Here is a 20,028-nt window from a genome sequence, read left to right on the forward strand (position 1 = left end):
TTTTACAAAAAATGTTTCTACATTTTAAATCTAAAAATATATGTAGACTTGAATATGCAATTAAAAAATTATGCAACTACTTACCCTATTTTGATAACATAATTATGCAGCTAGAGGGTTAATCCTAAAATCATAATTAAATTAATACTAAAGTTTACATTCATTTTACATTTTTTATAAAAATATTTTAGAATTACATTTTTGATGAAACTTTCTCTCTTGCAAATAACTATTCTATCTTTGTTTCATATTGTTCAACAACAGTTTTTCAAGTGTATTCTCAATTTCACAAAACTGCTGATAGTGTTTTTGATAAGCAACTTTTAGTTCAAGAATTTTTTAGAATTTCCAGTGCCACTTTTGGATTTTATTGATGATAGTATATCATCTTTTTTTCTTTATCACTTCTGCAGTCAGTTTCTGCAGTTCTTTTAACACATTCATAGTCAGTTTTTATACACATTTTCTCGATATTCTTGTGAACTGGCATGCATTCTAAAAAGAATATCCAAACCTTCCCTCACAGATATGTGAAACATTATAGTTCCTCCGAGACTCCTTTAACACACAAACCATATTTTCGAAAATAGTTTTTAGGTGATATAAGAGATTAACCTCCACACTGATTATAATAATGCATGGCTTCTAGCAGATATATCAACGTACTAATCTCTTTGGAAGTTTACTTATAATTTCACTTCTGTACTTATCAGTCCACTTTTGTTCATCATTTACTGAACATATTTCCTATAATGGCATTTGAAACCTTTCATAATAGACTAAAATTAAAGGCTGAATTTTAGAATTTCTGGTTTAAGTCTTTTAATTTGGCATTTCAACACATAACAAGTTAAGCATACAGCAAATTCTAAAAATGCTTCTTCCAGCAGTTTATTCAAATTTCAGAATTTACACTTCTAGCCGGCAAAAAGATTGCCTTTTGTCTACTTAATCAATCTGCCACGTCATGATTAAAAATGACTAATGCTTTCCTTTAGTTTACAGTTACCCATTCATTTTCATTCAAAGACTTTTATTGTACAGTTATGTTTTGAAGCATTTCATGAACTTGTTTCATGATGCTCCATGAACATGTGTCTATCCCAAAAGAACAATTCTGAACATGAAAACTTTAAAGGACAGGATACAGAAGTTGCACTTGCATCTTGTATCAGCTGGTATTCAAGAAGGCACCTCACTCATTTACTATATCTCAATAGCATTGTTCTTGTTAACCTTAAGATATGGAAATTCTGCCAATCTAAAGTTCAGCAGACAAAGAAATCTTAAAAGAGTATCATACATGTACAGCGACAGAGGGAAGAGGTAGGAGAATTTCAGTCAAACACATTTTATTGAAGCACTGCATACCTGAATAATTACACCACAGTCCATATCTTAAAAAGATGAAGCATAAAAAGCTTTGATAGGTATAAATAGAATATTCTGGTGATGAAGAATCAGTTATTTGGCAATTTGAGTTTAATAAATGGTGGGGATGAGCTTAATAAACGGAGGTTTTTCTATTGATTAATTTGTATATGTTTGGGTTCTCGAAAATTTGAAGGTAAATAAGCAGCTGAGTTGTAAACAGTGGGTATTGTATTTTAATAATATATTTTATGCCTAGGAACAGCAAAGAGTACTTACGAATGGTAACCAGCTTGGTGTTCTTTTTCACTCACTGGGCGACATCGCACTACTACTTTGACAGTTTCAAGCTTGCTTTTCGATAACTAGAAAGATAAAATATTAACAATGTAAAATATTTTTTATATATAACAGGCTGCTTAAGCAAATAAAGATATTTAAGTACTATCACCGCCAGCCAAAAGAAAATCAAATATGAAAAATACTCAGATATACAAATATAAAATTTTGGTTGAAAGAAAGTTAAAATGCATTCTGATTTTATGTTTATAATGAGTTATAAAATTTCAAAGTTCAGTATGAAATGCAATATTTAGTCAAAATTTGTCTGTCAAATGGCATTTATATATATGCCCTAACCTTACCTATTGATAAATTTCAAGGTCTACTTAAATTGACAGTTCTTTTCTTAAAACCAAGAAATAAGAGACTTTCATACCTAATTTCCCAATATAAAAGAGAAATTTTCGGAACTGACAATTTCTTCTTATTTAACTTCTATCTTTCAAGCAAATTTTAGATTTGTTATGCACTTTAATCAACAGTATGGCAATTTTAATGCCCAGCAGTGAATATACAAGGTCTATAACACCTTCTTTAAATATCAAAATAACTTTTAAATGCAGAAAGCTAGAGTTATGGAAGCTGTGCCTACTTATAGTAAAGTGATTACACTATATAACAGGAGACCGACAGCAGCACTCCTAGAATTTTCAAGTTAATATCAGGTTTTAACAAAAGTTTCCCACTACCGCAAATATCATCTGCGCAAACAGTTTGCGTTGCCACGTTTAATCATATTTTGTCAAACGATTTTTGGCATTTGATAGAAAGAGACTTGCTTTAGAACACTGTGATGCAAATTTTGTAAAAAAATATCGTTATCTTTAAGTAAAAGGTGTCTGAAATGGAACTATCATGCTACCAGATTAGAGCCATTATTTACTTCCAGTTTTGTTGCAAAAAGTTAGCTACAGAATGTCACCAAATCAGGTATACAGCTTTAGGTACCAATATTGTATCATATCACACTGTGAAGATTTGGTACCAAAAGTTCTAAAGCAAATACTATGACATTCAAGAAGCAGAGCACTCCGGCTGGCCTACTGACATTGAGGCCCACCTGCAAGAACTTGTGAAAGAAGATCAGTATGCAACCCCTCGAGAGCTTGCTAAGGAGTTAGACATTACTGCATATCCATTAGAGGATGATGATCTGTATATATTGTAAAAACTTGTCCCTCAAGATTATGTTGAAAATGCTTTACAGTGCAGTAGATAGCAAGTAATTCTCTATTGTATGTGCTGCATTTAGTTTTAGCTGGATTCAACTTTCAGGAGAAAAAAAAACAATAGCTGATGGCCATTATTGCATCATGAGTGAAAATTGACTCCAATAGCCATATCTGAGGCAGGCATCAACCAATGTCAATTGCTGACCAGAGGCATGGTAACTAGTGTCACTGAATTTGTTAGATCACTTTACACTTTTCAAAGGCACGCAGTTGTTTTCATTGTTCCAGGAATAAGACATTTATCATTCTTCTAAGAATCTTTCAAAAGAGAATGAAGCGGAGTTGGGTAGAAGCTGCCTTAGGGAAAAATAGTCGATAAAAGTCCAACATTGCATTAAACTTTTTAATTCACACACTATTGCAGGCTTAGGAAAGTTACAAATTATTGCAGTTTTTCCAGGAAGAGGCTGAACACCTGAAGGGGTAATTTAACAGCCAAGAAATGATAACGAAATCATTTTCCCAGAATACATTTAGTGAATTTTAAACCATATTTTTGCATTCTATTAAAAATTAAACGAAGGTGGCTCTCATGCTCATCTTCAGTTGGTGAAGCCACAAGCAAATCATCAAAGTAAGGAACACAAAAGTCTAAGCCAGAAAGTACTTGATGAATAAATCTTTGGAATATTTTAAAGAACTCAAATAATCCAAATGGGGTAGTCACAGCTGTTTTAGGTACGTACTCTGGGTTAACAAGGATTTGATGGTATGCCCTAGTCAAATCAAGTGTTATTTTTTTTTTTTTCTTTTTTTTCTCCAAACAAATTCGTGTACATTCATGAATATGTGGTACAGGATACCAGCCAGGAAAAGTCACAGAGCATATATATCAATTGAATAAATAGCACTAGGTTTGATTTATATACATACTATGTGTGTATTGAAATTCAGTAATAAAATTTTAAAGCTTTGAAATGATTAAATGTCTATTTAGACAGTTTGTATTCTTTAAACTGCAAATGCAAACTGAGAAACCTTTTGCATTTTTTTCAATAAATCCTTTTACTTTAGTCCTAAAACATATACAGGTATGGACTAAATTTTTTATTATTTTTACTGCTTACTTAAAATTATATACTTTATAGAAACAAGGATGGGTTTTGCAAAATACTGAAAGGAAAAATTATTTGAAATGAAAATGTGACTGAGATCATATTTGTTTTAAAGATTTTAGATAAAAGTGTATTTTTTTTCCATCAGAAACTAATTCATTAACTGCAAAATCATTGCTTGAAGTTATTAAGAACACTCTAATAACTACAATAAAAAACTGGGGGGAGACATTGAAAACTGTAGGAGAAGAAAGACATTTTAATTGTAAAAGTTTTCTTCAAAAATTTAAATTAAAAAAAATACTAGCAAAAACTTTTTTTCAGCTTAAAATTATTTTGTCTCACAAAACCATTTAATAATATTCATAAAAAGTAGATGAAAATGCTTAAATTAAAAAAAAAAAAAATCATTCAAAAGGTACCGAGTCCCTTGTCTTAACTTTAGTTTTAATTTGAACGATATTTCTGGAATACCTAGCATCAGATAACCTTGTCTGTATTTGTCTATAATTTCCGTATCTTGTACAGTTCTATCTAATTTTGGGGGGCATGCTATCACATCCCCAGACATCTATCAGCGTGATTGTTTCACTGACAGTCCAGCGAGCAGTATCTAAAATTAAGTGAACCGTGCAGTATAGTACGGAAAATCTCCACATTTGCCCTGCTCCCGAGAGGTAAGGAACATTCAACCAAGTTCCAACTCCAATTCGGCGAGGCAGTTAATGCTTGTCCCATGTGAACGGAACACGTTGGAAGAACCGGTTTTCGCTACCGGTCGAATCTGCTCTTGTGAATGGGGCTTATATAATTCCTCCTTACATTTATTATCATAATTCCTTAAATCAATATTAATTTGATTATTAGCATACTTATTAATAAAATGAACAGACTTAAATACATGAATACTTACTTCGGCCTTCAAATCCATCGTTCTCATTTATGCAAACTAAAAAATAATAATAACAATTATAAGTATTATAAATTCAGAAATAAACATTACCATTCATATATATCAAATTACTCTACTTGTACACTACTTAAGCATACATAAATAAAATTTCTGTTATATATAACACTCAGATTTCTTCAATGGATTGAAAAAATAAGTTAAAAATAATTAAATTAGGAAACAAACATTTCAAAGGTCACTGTAATTTGATAACATATGATTGACAACTTATAATTTTGAATTAGCACATGCACAGTCGTATCTTTTTAGAAGATATGGTTCACATATACAAGTTCTGAATCCCAAGGCCAGGCATGGACTAACCATAAAGCAAAATAAGCATCAGCTCAAGACATCTAAAAAAGAGGAGAAATACAGAAATTTCCCTCTGTCGATTATACCATGGAGCATATGCAGCACAGCAATAATGCAGCTGAAGCAAGAGCAATAGAACGAAGCCTAATTATTTATACATCATACATTTGTTCTTCCCACTTTCTCACAATTTTTTCTGTTTAACAATGATTGGCCAGAAAGCTTATACAGTAGACGCTCGTTTTTACGAAACTCGTAGGGACTACGAAAACAGTTCGTTAAATCGAGAGTTCGTAATTTAGAAAGGCATCGGAAATTGTTAGTATTTCACATTTTAATGCTTTCGAGACAGGTTAGTGATACTATTCCATGCTTTTATGTATTAGGAATTATTTTAATAGTATTACTACTTAATAAATGATATCCATTCTATTAAACAAGAAATATAAAATATTTGTAAAACGTACCTTTATTAAGTCATTGAGCAACAAAATAATCACTTATCTTTGTCTGTTTTAAAACAACAGATTGTACAATGCAAGACTCCCTCTTCTCTATATTTGTTAGCATTTCACAATTATCACTGGCCTCAAAAATTCGTCTAAGTTCTGACAAGTATTCAGCAGCTTGTTTTAAAGTCGGTCTTGGTGTTACTTCTTCTTCTTCTGGATCTGAAAGTCTCTCATCCTCGTTGATTATGCTGCTAATAATATCGTGATTCGATATTTCCTCCGTGCAGATGACATTACAATCCACATTTAAAAAATCCTCGAATGAAAGTTCTGGCAACTGTGGATTTCTACGGCGAAGTTCATGCATGAGAACCTCATCTTCGTCGTGAGATCTATTGGCATGGATTTCTTCAGTTACGTCTGTTTCTTTAATAAAACCTGCATGTCGAAAGGTTTTAGAAATTGTTTCATCTAAAACATCATTCCATGCACTGATTGATAAATGCATTGCACCAAGAATATCAATCTGATAAGGTTGTTCCCTTTCCAAGCCAAGGATTACTCTTTGCAAAAGCACTGTCTTATATTTTCGCTTGAAACTTTTGATTATCCCCTGATCCACTGGCTGTAAAACTGCAGTTGCATTTGGTAGGAGATATTCCACACGGATTGCCTGAAGCCCAGTGACTTCCATGTGTGCAGTACAATTGTCCATGATTAGGAGAACTTTGCGCTTCTCTGCTGAAAAACAGTTATCTAAATCTCTCAACCATTTTTCGTAGATATTGCCAGTCATCCAGGCCTTATTATTAGCATAATATGCAGCAGGAATCTTCTGAACATTTTTGAAACACCTTGGTTTCAGATATTTTCCAATAAAGAGCAGAGGCAATTTTTGTGACCCAGTCATGTTGGCTGCAATCAAAACTGTAAGTCTCTCTTTAGCTTTATTACCTCCAACACATTTATCTCCTTTGTAAGCTAATGTTCTTTCTGGCAAAATCTTAAAAAACAAAGCCGTTTTGTCCGCATTAAAAATGTCATCTGCAGCGTATTCAGAAAGAAGCAATTTCAACTTTTCTTCTTTCCATTCATTTGCTGATGACGTGTCCACTGCTGCACTTTCACCACACACTTTCCGGAAACTCAAACCATTCCGAAATTTAAATTTCTGTAACCAACCATCCGATGCTTTAAAATCTTTGATGTTTAATTTGGAAGTAAAAAAGTGTGCTTGTTCTTTAAGTACATTTCCATCAACTGGAATGTTTAAGCTTCTCATCTTTCGAAACCAAACAAGCAAAGCCCTTTCCAAATTTGGGTGTTTTGATTCTCGAAAATATTTTCGAGAGGAGGGTCCCCATTCATCGTTTCCGTTTTTAGCTCCAAAGATCTTCTATCTTGCCTTTAAAATCGTCGATAAACTATTTTTAGGAATTCCATATTTCTGAGCAATTTGTGTCTTCCTTAATATTTTTTCGTCAACTTCTTTTAAAATCTTCTTCTTTATTTCAACCGCTAAACAAATTCGTTTCTTCATTTGCGACATAGCTCTAAGAATCTTACTTAACAAAAACTGGCCCAGTCTCCGTCTCGACTAACGAGACTTCACTGATTGAGTTGTCCAGATCAAATGACTATGACATTACAAAAAGCAACAACTCCCTTTTAGAAGCAACCCAAACCCCTTTAACACGAATGGTCTCACCCCCCACCCAACAACATCAGGCCGATGCTCTTCTGAGAGCCTCCCACAACAAAGAACACCATAAATTTGTCCTAATTCCCCCTCTTCTCCGCCCCCTCCTTCCTTACTGTACTTCTTCGAATGTTTCGCACTTGCTGCCTCAAAATAGTTGGAGATTTTATTTGACCTTCACACTTCGTCCCAATGAAACACGCAGAAGTATGAAAACTGAGTTCGCAAAAAAGAGATTTTCTTGATTTGTAGTTCGTAAATAAGAGCGCAAAATTACATTACATCTATGGGAGTGTATTCGGGACCATTCGCTAGTTCGTCAAATCGAGAGTGTTCGTAAAAAAGAGGTTCGTAAAAACAAACTTCTACTGTAGTAGTATAAACAGACGCATATAAGACCATTCCCATTAAAAAAAAAAAATAGTGTAAGCTGTGCAGAGAGGAAGACAGCCCCCTATCCTGACATTCAAAAGATTTTTAAGTTGTAAAAACTTGGCCATTTTGATCAATACCAGATGCTTAATAACACTACAGTAATTCTTTTACCATTTGGTAAATCATCAAACACAGTTATCAGGACTTGAAAGAAGAATTACATTGTAAATTTAAATCAAGAGTGGGGGGAGAGAGAAGTATGAATATATAATTCCTCCTTACGTTTATTTATTCCTTATTTAACTTAAAACATTGTTGAACAAATATTTCATGTTATCTTTAAACAAATGTTTTTTATGTTCAATAATTTCATGCTTTAAACAAATAAACATAGTTGACTTTAGGTTACCCCTTGTATTATTGTGAAGCTGTTGTTTCATTTATCACCAAGTTGTTATTTCATTTATCACCAAGTTGTTATTTCATTTATCACCAAGTTGTTATTTCATTTATCACCAAGTTGTTGTTTCGTTTATCGCCAAATTGCTGTTTCATTTATGCTAACCTGAGTAGTTGAATGTTATGGAAACCCTATTATGGCATAATCATTTGCATTATTCTGGGAAATGGAAGCACTTCCACAAAGGTTAGGTTAGGTTATTTAATTACGGCAAAGCCTCGAAGGCTATCTGCCTAAGGGGAGGGATGCCTTCGTGGAGGACTTTCTATGGGAAACTGGCTCGTATACACGTTACACATTAGGGAAACCACGAAAACGCCCATGCAGCCAGCCCGTTCGCGGTATTCGAACCTCGGACCAAACTACCAGTGTTCAGGGACTTTACCAGTGTTCAGGGCTGCTGATGGGCGCACTTTCCGCAATGATTCCGCAAAGAACCCGTTAAATGTAAACATTGCCAACTTTGGCAATAATAGTTCAAACCTGGTAACCCAGCGGATTCAATCTATTTGCTTGTTCAAAGGTTGCAACCATTCCTCTAACATTCATTTTGTTGAATTATCACCGGCTTTGTTCGCATTTGCTGATTTAAATTATTCTTCACTTATTTATTATTTTTTGGGGTACTTTTCCGTTTTGCCGGCGCAAGCGATAAAGTCGCCAATAATGGTACAACTGATGCCAAACAGAATATTCTCGCTGGTAACCTTTTAAGCCTCATTTTCAAAACAAGTCGCAGCTTTTTCTTATCAGATTGATTAATTCTTTCAATACTGGCATATAATTACATAGAATTTTTATCAGATAGTTCAGTTTTATGTCTAAGGCCATTTTCGGTAATTAAGTCAATTAGGATGCAATCACAGCGCTTACCCGAAGCCGAAAATATAGAAAAGGTAAAGTCAAGTGTTAAATTCATCAATTCTAACGAGAATGCATTAGCGAAGTAAAGCACTGCAGTTTTACATAATTTCTGAGTAAGCTATTCGTACAAATTGAAATATTTCTTGCATTTAAACTTGTGTTCCAAGTTAAGATTTAACTTGAAATTAATGTAGATAATTACTGAGAGCATTAGATTTTTGTAGAGTAGTTTACGTGAGATGAGATCGCTTGGGGTCACGTGATACGAACCGGCGAATCAGGATGTTGAACCATGAAAGCATAGTAAATTCTTAAATTAATGTCTTTTTACAAATTTATTGTCTTTATTTATTGACTTTTTATAAAATTTTAAGCGATATTAAAATGTTTATGCCTTCAAAAAAAGAATTCTTAGAACTAACATTTTTTTAATATTTTTTATGTGTATACTGTATGTTGTCGCCAATAAAATCTGCTTGGCGAGATTTGCGCCGGCGAAACGGAAAAGTACCTTTTTTTGTATTTTCATGTTATTTTTTATGGACTTTTCACAATAAATAAACAGAAATATTTTTATATAATAAAGGAAGTTTTTGGTGGCACAGAACCATGAGGTTTCCAACCCCTAAAATATTTTGACTTCATGGGCCGCCAAAATATGAATTTTAAATAATTAAGTAAGTAATGTTTTTATTTTTATTGTTAGTTATTGTCATCTAAAATAATGAGAAAAACAATATTTATGGCTCAAAACTTTAACCAGATAATATATTCTTAATTCTTCTCCAACAATAACCTTTGAGAAGATTTCAGGTGTGACACATAATTAGATGATTAAATTGAAATAAAAAATATTATCAATTCCTACAATGACTCTCTAAAAAATAAAATCTAGTTTTATGGATCCCCAAAGTCTAGCAAACCACTACTTGTGTAATGAATCCAAGTGCAAATGACTCTTCAAAAATAATAAAATGCACAATTTTCTAGTTTTATTAACAATCCTATTGAAGAGAATTTCGGTACTCTTGAAGATTACTGGTATTGTCAAATACATTATGAAAAAGACAGGCTGTTGTTTCAACATAAAATGCTTTCAGCTGCCTGTAAGTAAATTGGAAAAAAAAAAAAAAAAAAAAAAGAACAATCAAAAACTGTTTATATAAGATAGATGTATTAAAAGTCATGCATTCATTAATTTATTACAGGGGCATGACTCTTACTAAACTAAGACTGTCAATGAATTATTGTTTGGAATCGGAATTTTCTTGGGCTAATTTTTAGAATACGGTAACAGGTAGTTTGGTGACATTTTGGTAACGCGATAAAGGTTACTAGCTAGGATTTTAGCAATAATCTGAGAAGTACGCAGTTCGAATCACAGATTATTTTGTCTCAGAGAAATGAGAGATCATGAGACATGTAATGTAACATTTTCCAAAAAATTCCAATGGGGATTTTAGCTAATAAGCACTTAGAAACAATTTCGCTGCTAAAGTGCAGGATCGCCCACTTATTTGTTTGGCGCTTTTTACAAGAGTAAGAAGAATTGGATTTTTGTCAATTTTCTTAGACTTTTTAAGTGAAAATAGGTCGATGTGTACATGGATAAAGTCAAGAGTGTACACAATGCCATTTTTTTGCAATTCTGGGATTTTTTTTTAAGTGAAAATAGGTCGATGTGTACATGGGCACCGTGTACAGTCAAAAGTCTTAAATCCGGACTCGTCGGGACTTCGGCGATTCGGGATTATCGGTTTTTCCGGATTATAGTCATCAGTTTAAATCTGGTAAGATGGCATGCAGAAATTATAAAATTAAAAATATGAAACCGTAATTTATGAAATAAAGAGCAATTATGATCTAAAGGGTATCAAAATTTAAAAATATAGCTTAATATTTATTTGTTTACTTATTAAACATTTCTTTCAACGTGCGCATGCCTAAAGCATACATTACGCATAGTCAAAATTTGAAAATTGCAATTAGAAAACTATCTGATGTGTATTCTTGATATTTATAATGACGAGGAATTTGATTTAAATCAGATTAAAGACGGAGTACATTGAGATGAAATACTACATTTAGTAAGGAATTATAAACCGAATAAAATAAAAACATCTGCTCTGAAGATAAGGATAGTGCTGACAGAACAACTATAGTTCAATTAACAACCAGTTCACTGTGCGCCAAGTCCCCCCCCCTCGGTCGCAGAGCAGTGTGAAATTGATAAACATATTTCGGAGTGGTTAGAGAATCAAAGGATATGCCTTTATCCATTTTTTGCAGCAATTCCACTTTTTGTTTGATGGCCATCGAAACATGCTTTCGCTTTGTAGATCCTTTGGCAGCTCCAGAATCGGAAATTCTTTTTGACATAATGGAAAGTTCAAGCTTACTTTTATAAAATTGCTCTAACAGTCTGCAAAAAATAATAAGCCAGATCCAATTAGAAGATTAAGGAACAACACAATCTGCAACATCAACTGAAATAGATAATTAGATAATTTTAGCTTAGCTTATACCGTCCGTTATACATAAAACTAGCATGCATAAATGTATTGCGCTTCTTACGCGCGTTTCACGCGCATGCGTTAATGCATTATACGTTGATGCATGCGCAGAAAGTTTGTAGCTTTGAGGTCCAGATTATAGATTATTCTGCATTATGGACGTCCGGATTAAAGACTTTTTACTGTACATGAAATTCTTAAAAATGCGGCAAGCAGTGGGCGATTCTACACTTTCTCCCAATTTCGCACCTAATCTTCGTCATGATTAAACACTTTTGTTCCATAAAAGTTCTAGCATAAGCGTAATTCGGCTAGCAGATTGTTGGAAAAAATGTTGAGTAAAAAAAAAAAAAAAAAAAACATGCCTTTACTTCGTGAAAACAAAATGGCGTCCAAAAAAAAAACTAGCAGGGTTGGTCGCCAAGTTACCATAATCTAAAGATTCACCCTTTCTTGCTATCTGAAACCTGTTTCACCTATTTTAGAATGATGTAAATAGGCTGTTGTGGCTCTCACTGACATAAGGTTTGACCACCCCTCATCTATTATATGTGTCTATTGTATTTATACCTATTATACTAATTATCAGATACAATTTTGAGAATATCAACAAGCTAAACACTCAAAAATGAAAAGAAAAAAATACACTTTTAATAGAAATATTAGTATTTTACATGAATTACGGAAAGTACATTCAATGAATAATAAATACCATGACCAAACACTTTAAAAAAAATAATAGATTGAGTATTCCCTACCTCGGTACATGAGAAAGCAATCCTGCCATACAACGCACAGTTAACGTTTAATCACATAATATTACAAGAAGTTTCTTTAGATTTGTCCTACAAGTGGTTAAGATGGCTGAATACTGGTAGCTCTATCTCCACTCAAATCTTGATAAACGAGCTAGCTGTGCATGTTATTTTTAATGATAAATTAATTAAGTTCACATTACATGCAAAGAAGCTTTCTAGAAGCTAGGATACTTTCTTTAATAATTACAGTGCTAATTAGTGCTGTACATTTCAGTTACACGTGAAATAACATCTCAGTGTCACTGCTTGTGACACATTTATTTCACGTAAGTCTTCTTATGCAGTCATAAGAATTAAATAAACAAAACAGATACCATGAAAAACCTAATCCATACGTCTTTAGTGACTGATATTTGACACAGCTTTTATGTTGCATCTGTGAACTACACTGTCAGATTGAGTGAAACTGTGACTAAATTTCAGAAGACTTTCATAAAATTATGGTGTAACAACTTAAAAGTGTAATTAAAATGAAAGATAAATTGAACAATAAAATTAAAAAAAATGTTGTCCATAAATATATTAATAATAATTAATGATAAAATAGACATTTAAAATATTCATATAATAAATATATGCAATTAGTGTAATATAAAAATATGCATTTAAAATGACCTAATGTGGACCATTTTTGTAATGTAGACTTTAAATAAATAATTAAATGTGGATTTTAAATAAAATTTTTAGCAGCATACATCAGTTGGGTTTGATTTATTTAAATTATGGAAAAGCATGGAAGAGATATCTGCCTAAGAGGAAAGATGCCTTCAAGGAGGCGTTTCTGAAGGCAACTTGTTTAAATCCACGTTACATATTGGAAATACCCTGAAAACAATCATACAACTTGCCCATTAACTTGGCTAACCAAACTACCAGACTTCACTGTTTCGCTGCTGATGAGCTGCATATCAGTTGCAAAGCAGTGAACAACAAATAATATGTTCCTTGGTTCTTGTTATGAGTTACAAGGACGAAAGCAAGTCTTAATAAAAATTAATATGCCAAATTTAAACTGAATATGTTGGTTTTTTTATGCAATAATACATGAACATATTCATATTTTTTTTTTTTTAATTAGAGCAGAATATAATTTATTACTAAAAAAAAACTTTTATGTAATCAGATAGTTGCAATTAAGTTTCTATTTAAATGAGAATATTTATTAATTTCATTTATGTGATGATAATGGATTTTCAATCATAGTATTATAAAAGTACTTTAAAATTATGCAATCATAGAAGCACTTTAAAATTATGCAGTGAAGATACTAATCGTAAAATTGGCTTTTTGATTTTATACTTTCACAATTTCTTTAGAAACTGGACTGTTAAAAACAGGAATATTTTGGAATTTTATAATACTGAAAGATATTTAAAGACAGATCTGAATTTTACTATTTTTTTGCATTAAATAGATAACTTTGCCAAGAAAAAGGGTCATCATTATAAAGCTCATTATTACATGATTATTTTACTTCCATTAGGCTTTATATTTTGTTTTCTGTGCTAACTTTAATTCAATACAAATTTATTTTCGTATATCACGTTTAACCGGTTAATTTTGAATTTTCACTTCCATATGTTTAATATATTGTTTTCTCAGCTAACTTGAATATGTTATTTATTCTTTAATTATTTTGATTAATTATTTGATTTTAATATCTCATAACCGTACACATAACATCCTTGGCATCAATCAAACGTTGGTGAACTTGGCGAGTAAAACCAAAGTCCCCTGAAGATAACATTTCAGGCGGCAACAGGTTCTCTGCCGAAACGCCAACGGATTCTTTGCGGATGAAAACCCCGGGAAATTTTGAATCAAGGAATGTTTTGTAAGTGCTTTTGTGGTGTGTGTTGGTTAGGAAGTACACTGTTTGTTTCATTGTTTAGAAGGTAGAATGGCTGAATGTAGTAAGATTAATTTGAAGTTTCTGTACAATTTGGAAGGAGAGGGGAAAAGGTTGACTGGTGTGTAAATGAAGGTTTCCTTAGTAGCAATTTTCCGGACACTCCAAAACTAGCATATTTCTTACTCTTGCTTTTGTGAATTTATGTGGCGACGCCGATAAACAGATTATAGTTCAGATAATTTTAGGAAGTTTTTGGATGCTGTTAAGGAATTTTGTGTGTCACAGACTGAAGATGAAGGAATTTCTAAATAAGGTAAGTGGATAATTGCTTTGTGTAGTGCTTAAATGCATGACAGGTTTTTCCTTTTTTTATGTTATTTTATTGTTTGGTTTAAAATGTAGTTTATTGAGGTTATGTATTTTTTGTTTACAGCAGAATTGGGTGCTCCTTCGATTTTTTTAAGTGAAAATATATCGATGTGTACATGGACAAACTCAAGGGAGTGCACAAGGTCTAGTTTATGCAGTTCTCTGATTTTTTTTAAGTGAAAATAGGTCGATGTGTACATGGATAAAGGGAGTGTGCAATGCCATTTTTGTGCAATTCTGGGATGTCTTTTTTAAGTGAAAATAAGTTGATGTGTACATGGATACCGGGTTTGTTCCATTCTTTGTCTTGTTATTTTTAGCTTTGTGTACCGACGACTTTTGGTGCAAAAATTGTCGCTACACTAGCCAAAATAACAAGTCAAAGAATTGCACAAACTCAGTATCCATGTACCGCCAAAAATCGCCATGGGGTACCCTTAAATACCATTTTACCATAAACACAACATCAACATTTAAGGTACTTGCGGAAAATGTCGACAATTTTTGCCTATTAAAGAAAAGACGCCAAACTACACAATTTTTTGGCAAAAATTGAAAAGTCTTCTTCAAATATGCTGGGTATGGTGTAACCTCGATTACATGTGTTAGTTATTATTCTTGAGGAAAAACTCCTTTTTTCTCCTTTCTCACGCATTTAAAAAAAAAAAAAAAAGATTAAAATTTGGGAACTGCCTATTACAGAAGAGCATGCTGTTGAATAGTTCCAAAGTTATGGAATCTTACTGGCCTCAAAAATATGTATTAATGGCCACAACATGGCGCTTTAATTTAAAAACTGAGAAGCGATGGCGTTGCAACTTTAAGGCTCATATGAAGCAAGTGCCAATTTGAAAGGGAACATGGTTCGAGGAAAAAGCTAGCGAAAATACAGTCAAAAGTCTTTAATCCGGACCTCAAAGCTACAAACTTTCTGGGCATGCATTGACACATGCGCATAATACGTTTACGCATGCACATTTAATGTATAACGGATGGTATAAGCTAAGCTAAAATTATCTAATTATCTATTTCAGTTAATTTTGCAGATTATGCTGTTCTATAATATTCTAATTGGATTCGGCTTATTATTTTTTGCAGACTGTTAGAGCAATTTTATAAAAGTAAGCTTGAACTTTCCATTACGTCAAAAAGAATTTCCGATTCTGGAGCTGCCAAAGGATCTACAAAGCGAAAGCATGTTTCGATGGCCATCAAACAAAAAGTGAAATTGCTGCAAAAAATGGATAAAGGCATATCCTTTGTTTCTCAACCATTCTGAAATCTGTTTATCAATTTCACGCTGCTCTGCAGCAGAAGGGGGGGACGTCGCGGCGCGCAATGAAATGAAAGTTGATCTGTCAGCACTATCCTTATCTTCAGGGCAGATGTTTTTATTTTATTCGGCTTATAATTCCTTACTAAATGTAGTATTTCATCTCGATGTACTCTGTCTTTGATAGGATTTAAATCAAATTCCTCATCATTATAAATATCACGAGTATACATCAAATAGTTTTCTGGTTGCAATTTTCTAATTTCGACTATGCGTAATGTATGCTTTACGCATGCGCGCATTGAAAGAAATGTTTAATAAAGTAAACAAGTAAATATTAAGCTTTTTTTTTTGTAAATTTTTATACCTTTTAGATCATAATTGCTCTTTATTTCATAAATTACGGTTTCATATTTTTAATTTTATAATTTCTGCATGCCATCTTACCAGATTTAAACTGATGATCTATAATCCGGAATCGCCGAATCCGGATTAAAGACTTTTGACTGTAATTGCTTTTAGTATATCTATTTAATAAAAAATAATAGAAATTTTTAATGAAAAATTAAATATAAATTAATGATAATATAATAAATTTGAAATAAAAACATGAATAGAATGCTTTTTCTTGTATTTAGTAAATCTTTTTTTTTTTTTTTTTTTTTTTTTGTTTGTTTGTTTTGTGCCGTCTCTTGTGATTGATGGGATTTTACATAAGTACCACATTTAATTTTAAAAAGTAAATAAATTGAGAAAACTTCAATTTTTATTTTATGTTGCTGTTAATCTGCCATTTTAGACCATTTCTATATAAAGTGAAGTAATAAAACAACTGTAATTATAGTTGGAAAATTCAGATTTAAAAAAAAAAATTATGTTTTCATTTGTTGCATACAAACAAACCTTGCAATTAACTGCAGTTTCTGAAAATTTTAATATCTATCTTTCGTTATCTTTCTTCACATTGGAGGGACTTTTTTTTATGTTGACTAATTTAGGATTGTCTGTTGCTGAAATTTATTACTTTCTCAATGTTATATTATACCAATGTTATTCACTATACATAAGTCACTAATTTTCTTTTCACATTTTCTAGTTATAGCAAAAGTATACTTTGAATTCAGTGACCAATCCTACTTCTAAGCCACAGTTAGACACATAACTGCACTGTAATAACTTCAATTACATTGTAATTTAGATTATACAGTACACAGTCCAAAAGTTGAATCTTCAGACGACCAGCATAAAAATTTTCTTTACAAAATGTAAGAATAGAGAACATAATACTTGAGAAAAACAGGTATGCCATACAAGTGATTTTTCGGCTAATCTTTAGAATATGGTAACAAGTAGTTTGGTGACATTTTAGTAAGGCGATAAAGGTTACTAGCTAGGATTTTAGCAATAATCTGAGAAGTACACAGTTCGAAACACAGATTACTTTGTCTCAGAAAAATGAGAGATCATGAGACATGTAATGTGACATTTTCTGAAAAATTCCGATCGTGATTTTAGCTAATAAGCACTTAGAAACAACTTCACTGCTAAAGTGCAGAATCACCCACTTATTTGTTTAGCGCTTTTTACAAGAGTAAGAAGAATTGGATTTTTGTCAATTTTCTTTGACTTTTTAAGTAAAAATAGGTCGATGTGTACATAAATAAAGTCAAGAGTGTGCACAATGCCATTTTTGTGCAATTCTGGGAAGTTTTTTTAAGTGAAAATAGGTCGACGTGTACCTGTATACAGTGTGTGTGCAATTCTTAAAAACGTGGCAAGCAGTTTGCGATTCTGCACTTTCTCCCAATTTCGCACCTAATCTTCATCATATTAAGCATTTTTGTTCCATAAAAGTTCTAGTATAAGCGTAATTCGGCTAGCAGATTGTTGGAAAAAGTGTTGAGTAAAAAAAAAAAAAAAAAGCACGTCTTTACTTTGTGAAAACAAAATGGCGTCCAAAACAAAACTAGCAGGTTGCTGTAGCAGGGTTGGTCGTCAAATTTTCGTCAAAAAATCGCCAAGTTACCATAATGTAAAGATTCACTGATTTTTCTCCTGAATAGCTGAGGTTTGCATACGTCTTCTTCAAACAGTTGCTAGCTAGGGAATACATTTGAAGTTGTATTGACATTAATCATGAACACACATTTCACACTTCAAGTGGTTGCAGGGATTCAGCATCATTCTATACATTGGGAGCAGCATTTTTCTATCCGATTTCCTATACTGCATTAAAATAATTTATATGAAAACACTTTATGAGGTAATTTTTTTATCACTATTCACTGTAATTTTGCAGCATTTCATTATAATTTAGCAGCCTAAGAATTATAATATATTAAACTATAATATTCCTTTTAAAGCTTATGTGCAATCAATGTTGCAATCCTTGCTATTATCCTCTTTTGAAGACATATGTTAAAGTAAATACCCACAGTAGTTCCTTTAGAAAAACCTCCACACAGAAATAGAAAGAAAAGCTGAAGTGAAAACATGGATAAAAAACTAAAAATATTATTTAGAAAAATTATTCAGTACAGTGATTTAAATGAAATTAGACAACACACTGTGTACTGTCATAGAGTTTTTACATCACAAAAAATACACAGCAGTGAAACTTGCACAAAATGCCAAAACAGAAAAGCCAGAAACTTTAGTTAGCCTAAGCAAGATAAATTGGGCAGTTGAGAAATAAAAGAAAGAAAATTTAGTATATTTCTACTGGCCAACAAATTTGTAAAATACCGATCTATGCTATGTCAAAGCAACAAATATTCCTTAAAAATACTCCAAACTCAATCTTTGAACAATCACTGAATTGTAAAGAATAAAAACAAGCCTTTTATGTATCAAATAAGTTTGTATTCACACCAAAAGTTGTGTCCATTTTCTTTCGATTAATACATTCCATTTTTTAACATTCAGTCATGGAAAATGAATCTCTGCACACTGTTTATATCAAAGATACATACAATAAAAATAGTAAATACCTTGAGTAATTTTTAATAATTACACTGAAAACGAAACATCTCCACGCCTGAGATAAATACCAACCTGTGAAAAATTACAATATTCAGATTATATTTGCTTTCATAATAAGGCAAAAAATTGTATTATCTGGACACCTAACAATACTTAATGCATGCCACAACTGGAAACTTTAGCTCTGGTAATTATTCGAATAATTAGATTTCCTGATTTCTAACTAAGAGTTTCCTCAAGTGCGTTTATATATTAGTCTGAAATCATTCGCAATCACATTCCTTTACACCAAGATAGATAATGGAATTTCCGCGAACTTATGTAAAGCGAAAAGAGAAACTATAGCAATACTATACACAAAATAACTGAGCGAACCGATTGTTATGGTTGTTACGGAAAACATTCAAATGTAACGGCATACAATTTAAAAATTTATAAGCTCGGACAACGTAATTTAACTACCCGGTACTTCTCGGTTATTCTTCCACCGAAAAAAAAATTACAACCGCATTAGGAAAAGAGCAAAAGTTCCCGCAAAAGACAGAAATACACTTACCAGTCGTCTTACAATCATTTACTTCGCGGTTGTACACTATGTCACAGTTTGACGGGTGCACCCGTCTGACTCAGACGGTTAGCCAGTAAAAGCCCAATGAGCTCCAAGTTCATTGGCTACTATAAGTATCTAACCGTCCGACTAGCCGATTTATATTGGGATGCTAGACACCCGGCCAGTTGCTTAGAGACACCTTTTGTAATACACTGCTTATCAGTGGCGTAGCTAGGGTGGGGAAAGGGGGGGCATCTGTCCACGGGTGCAGCATCCAAGGGCGCCAAACTGATGCTACGAAATTTTTTAATGAAACATTTTCCATTCTTGTCACACAGAAAGGGGCGCAAATTCTTCAGTTGTGCCCGGGCGCTGGAAACTCTAGCTACGCCCCTGCTGGTTATAAATTAAGGAAAAATCACAAAAATCACGATTATTGAAAAAGTTACACGTAGAATTTTATGAAACTTACCCACAATATACAACACATAAAGTAAGGTATCAAATAACATAAAAACAAATTACCAGACAATTATTCTAGTATAGAAATTAGC

General features: G+C 32.5%; 1 protein-coding gene across 3 annotated transcripts in view; it reads right to left on the minus strand.

Moving 5' to 3' along the window:
- The window catches only part of LOC118199433 (kinesin-like protein KIF3B), a 149,992-nt gene extending 130,327 nt beyond the window's left edge, over positions 1-19,665 (minus strand). The window contains exons 1-3 of one of the 3 annotated variants that reach the window (XM_035371299.2): positions 19,481-19,662; positions 4,914-4,949; positions 1,651-1,736 (exon numbers count right to left, since the gene is read on the minus strand). In XM_035371299.2, the coding sequence (XP_035227190.1) occupies positions 1,651-1,736; positions 4,914-4,940 (113 nt within the window). In that variant the 5' untranslated portion in view covers positions 4,941-4,949; positions 19,481-19,662. Of the gene's footprint in view, positions 1-1,650; positions 1,737-4,913; positions 4,950-18,996; positions 19,408-19,480 lie in introns of those variants that run through there. The other 2 variants (XM_085807806.1, XM_085807807.1) reach the window with 2 other exon arrangements.
- Positions 19,666-20,028: the final 363 nt, after the last annotated feature.

The sequence above is a fragment of the Stegodyphus dumicola genome, chromosome X1 (genome assembly GCF_044657685.1).
Source record: "Stegodyphus dumicola isolate Sdum_Otavi_A_Nest chromosome X1, ASM4465768v1".
Taxonomy (NCBI): domain Eukaryota; kingdom Metazoa; phylum Arthropoda; class Arachnida; order Araneae; family Eresidae; genus Stegodyphus; species Stegodyphus dumicola.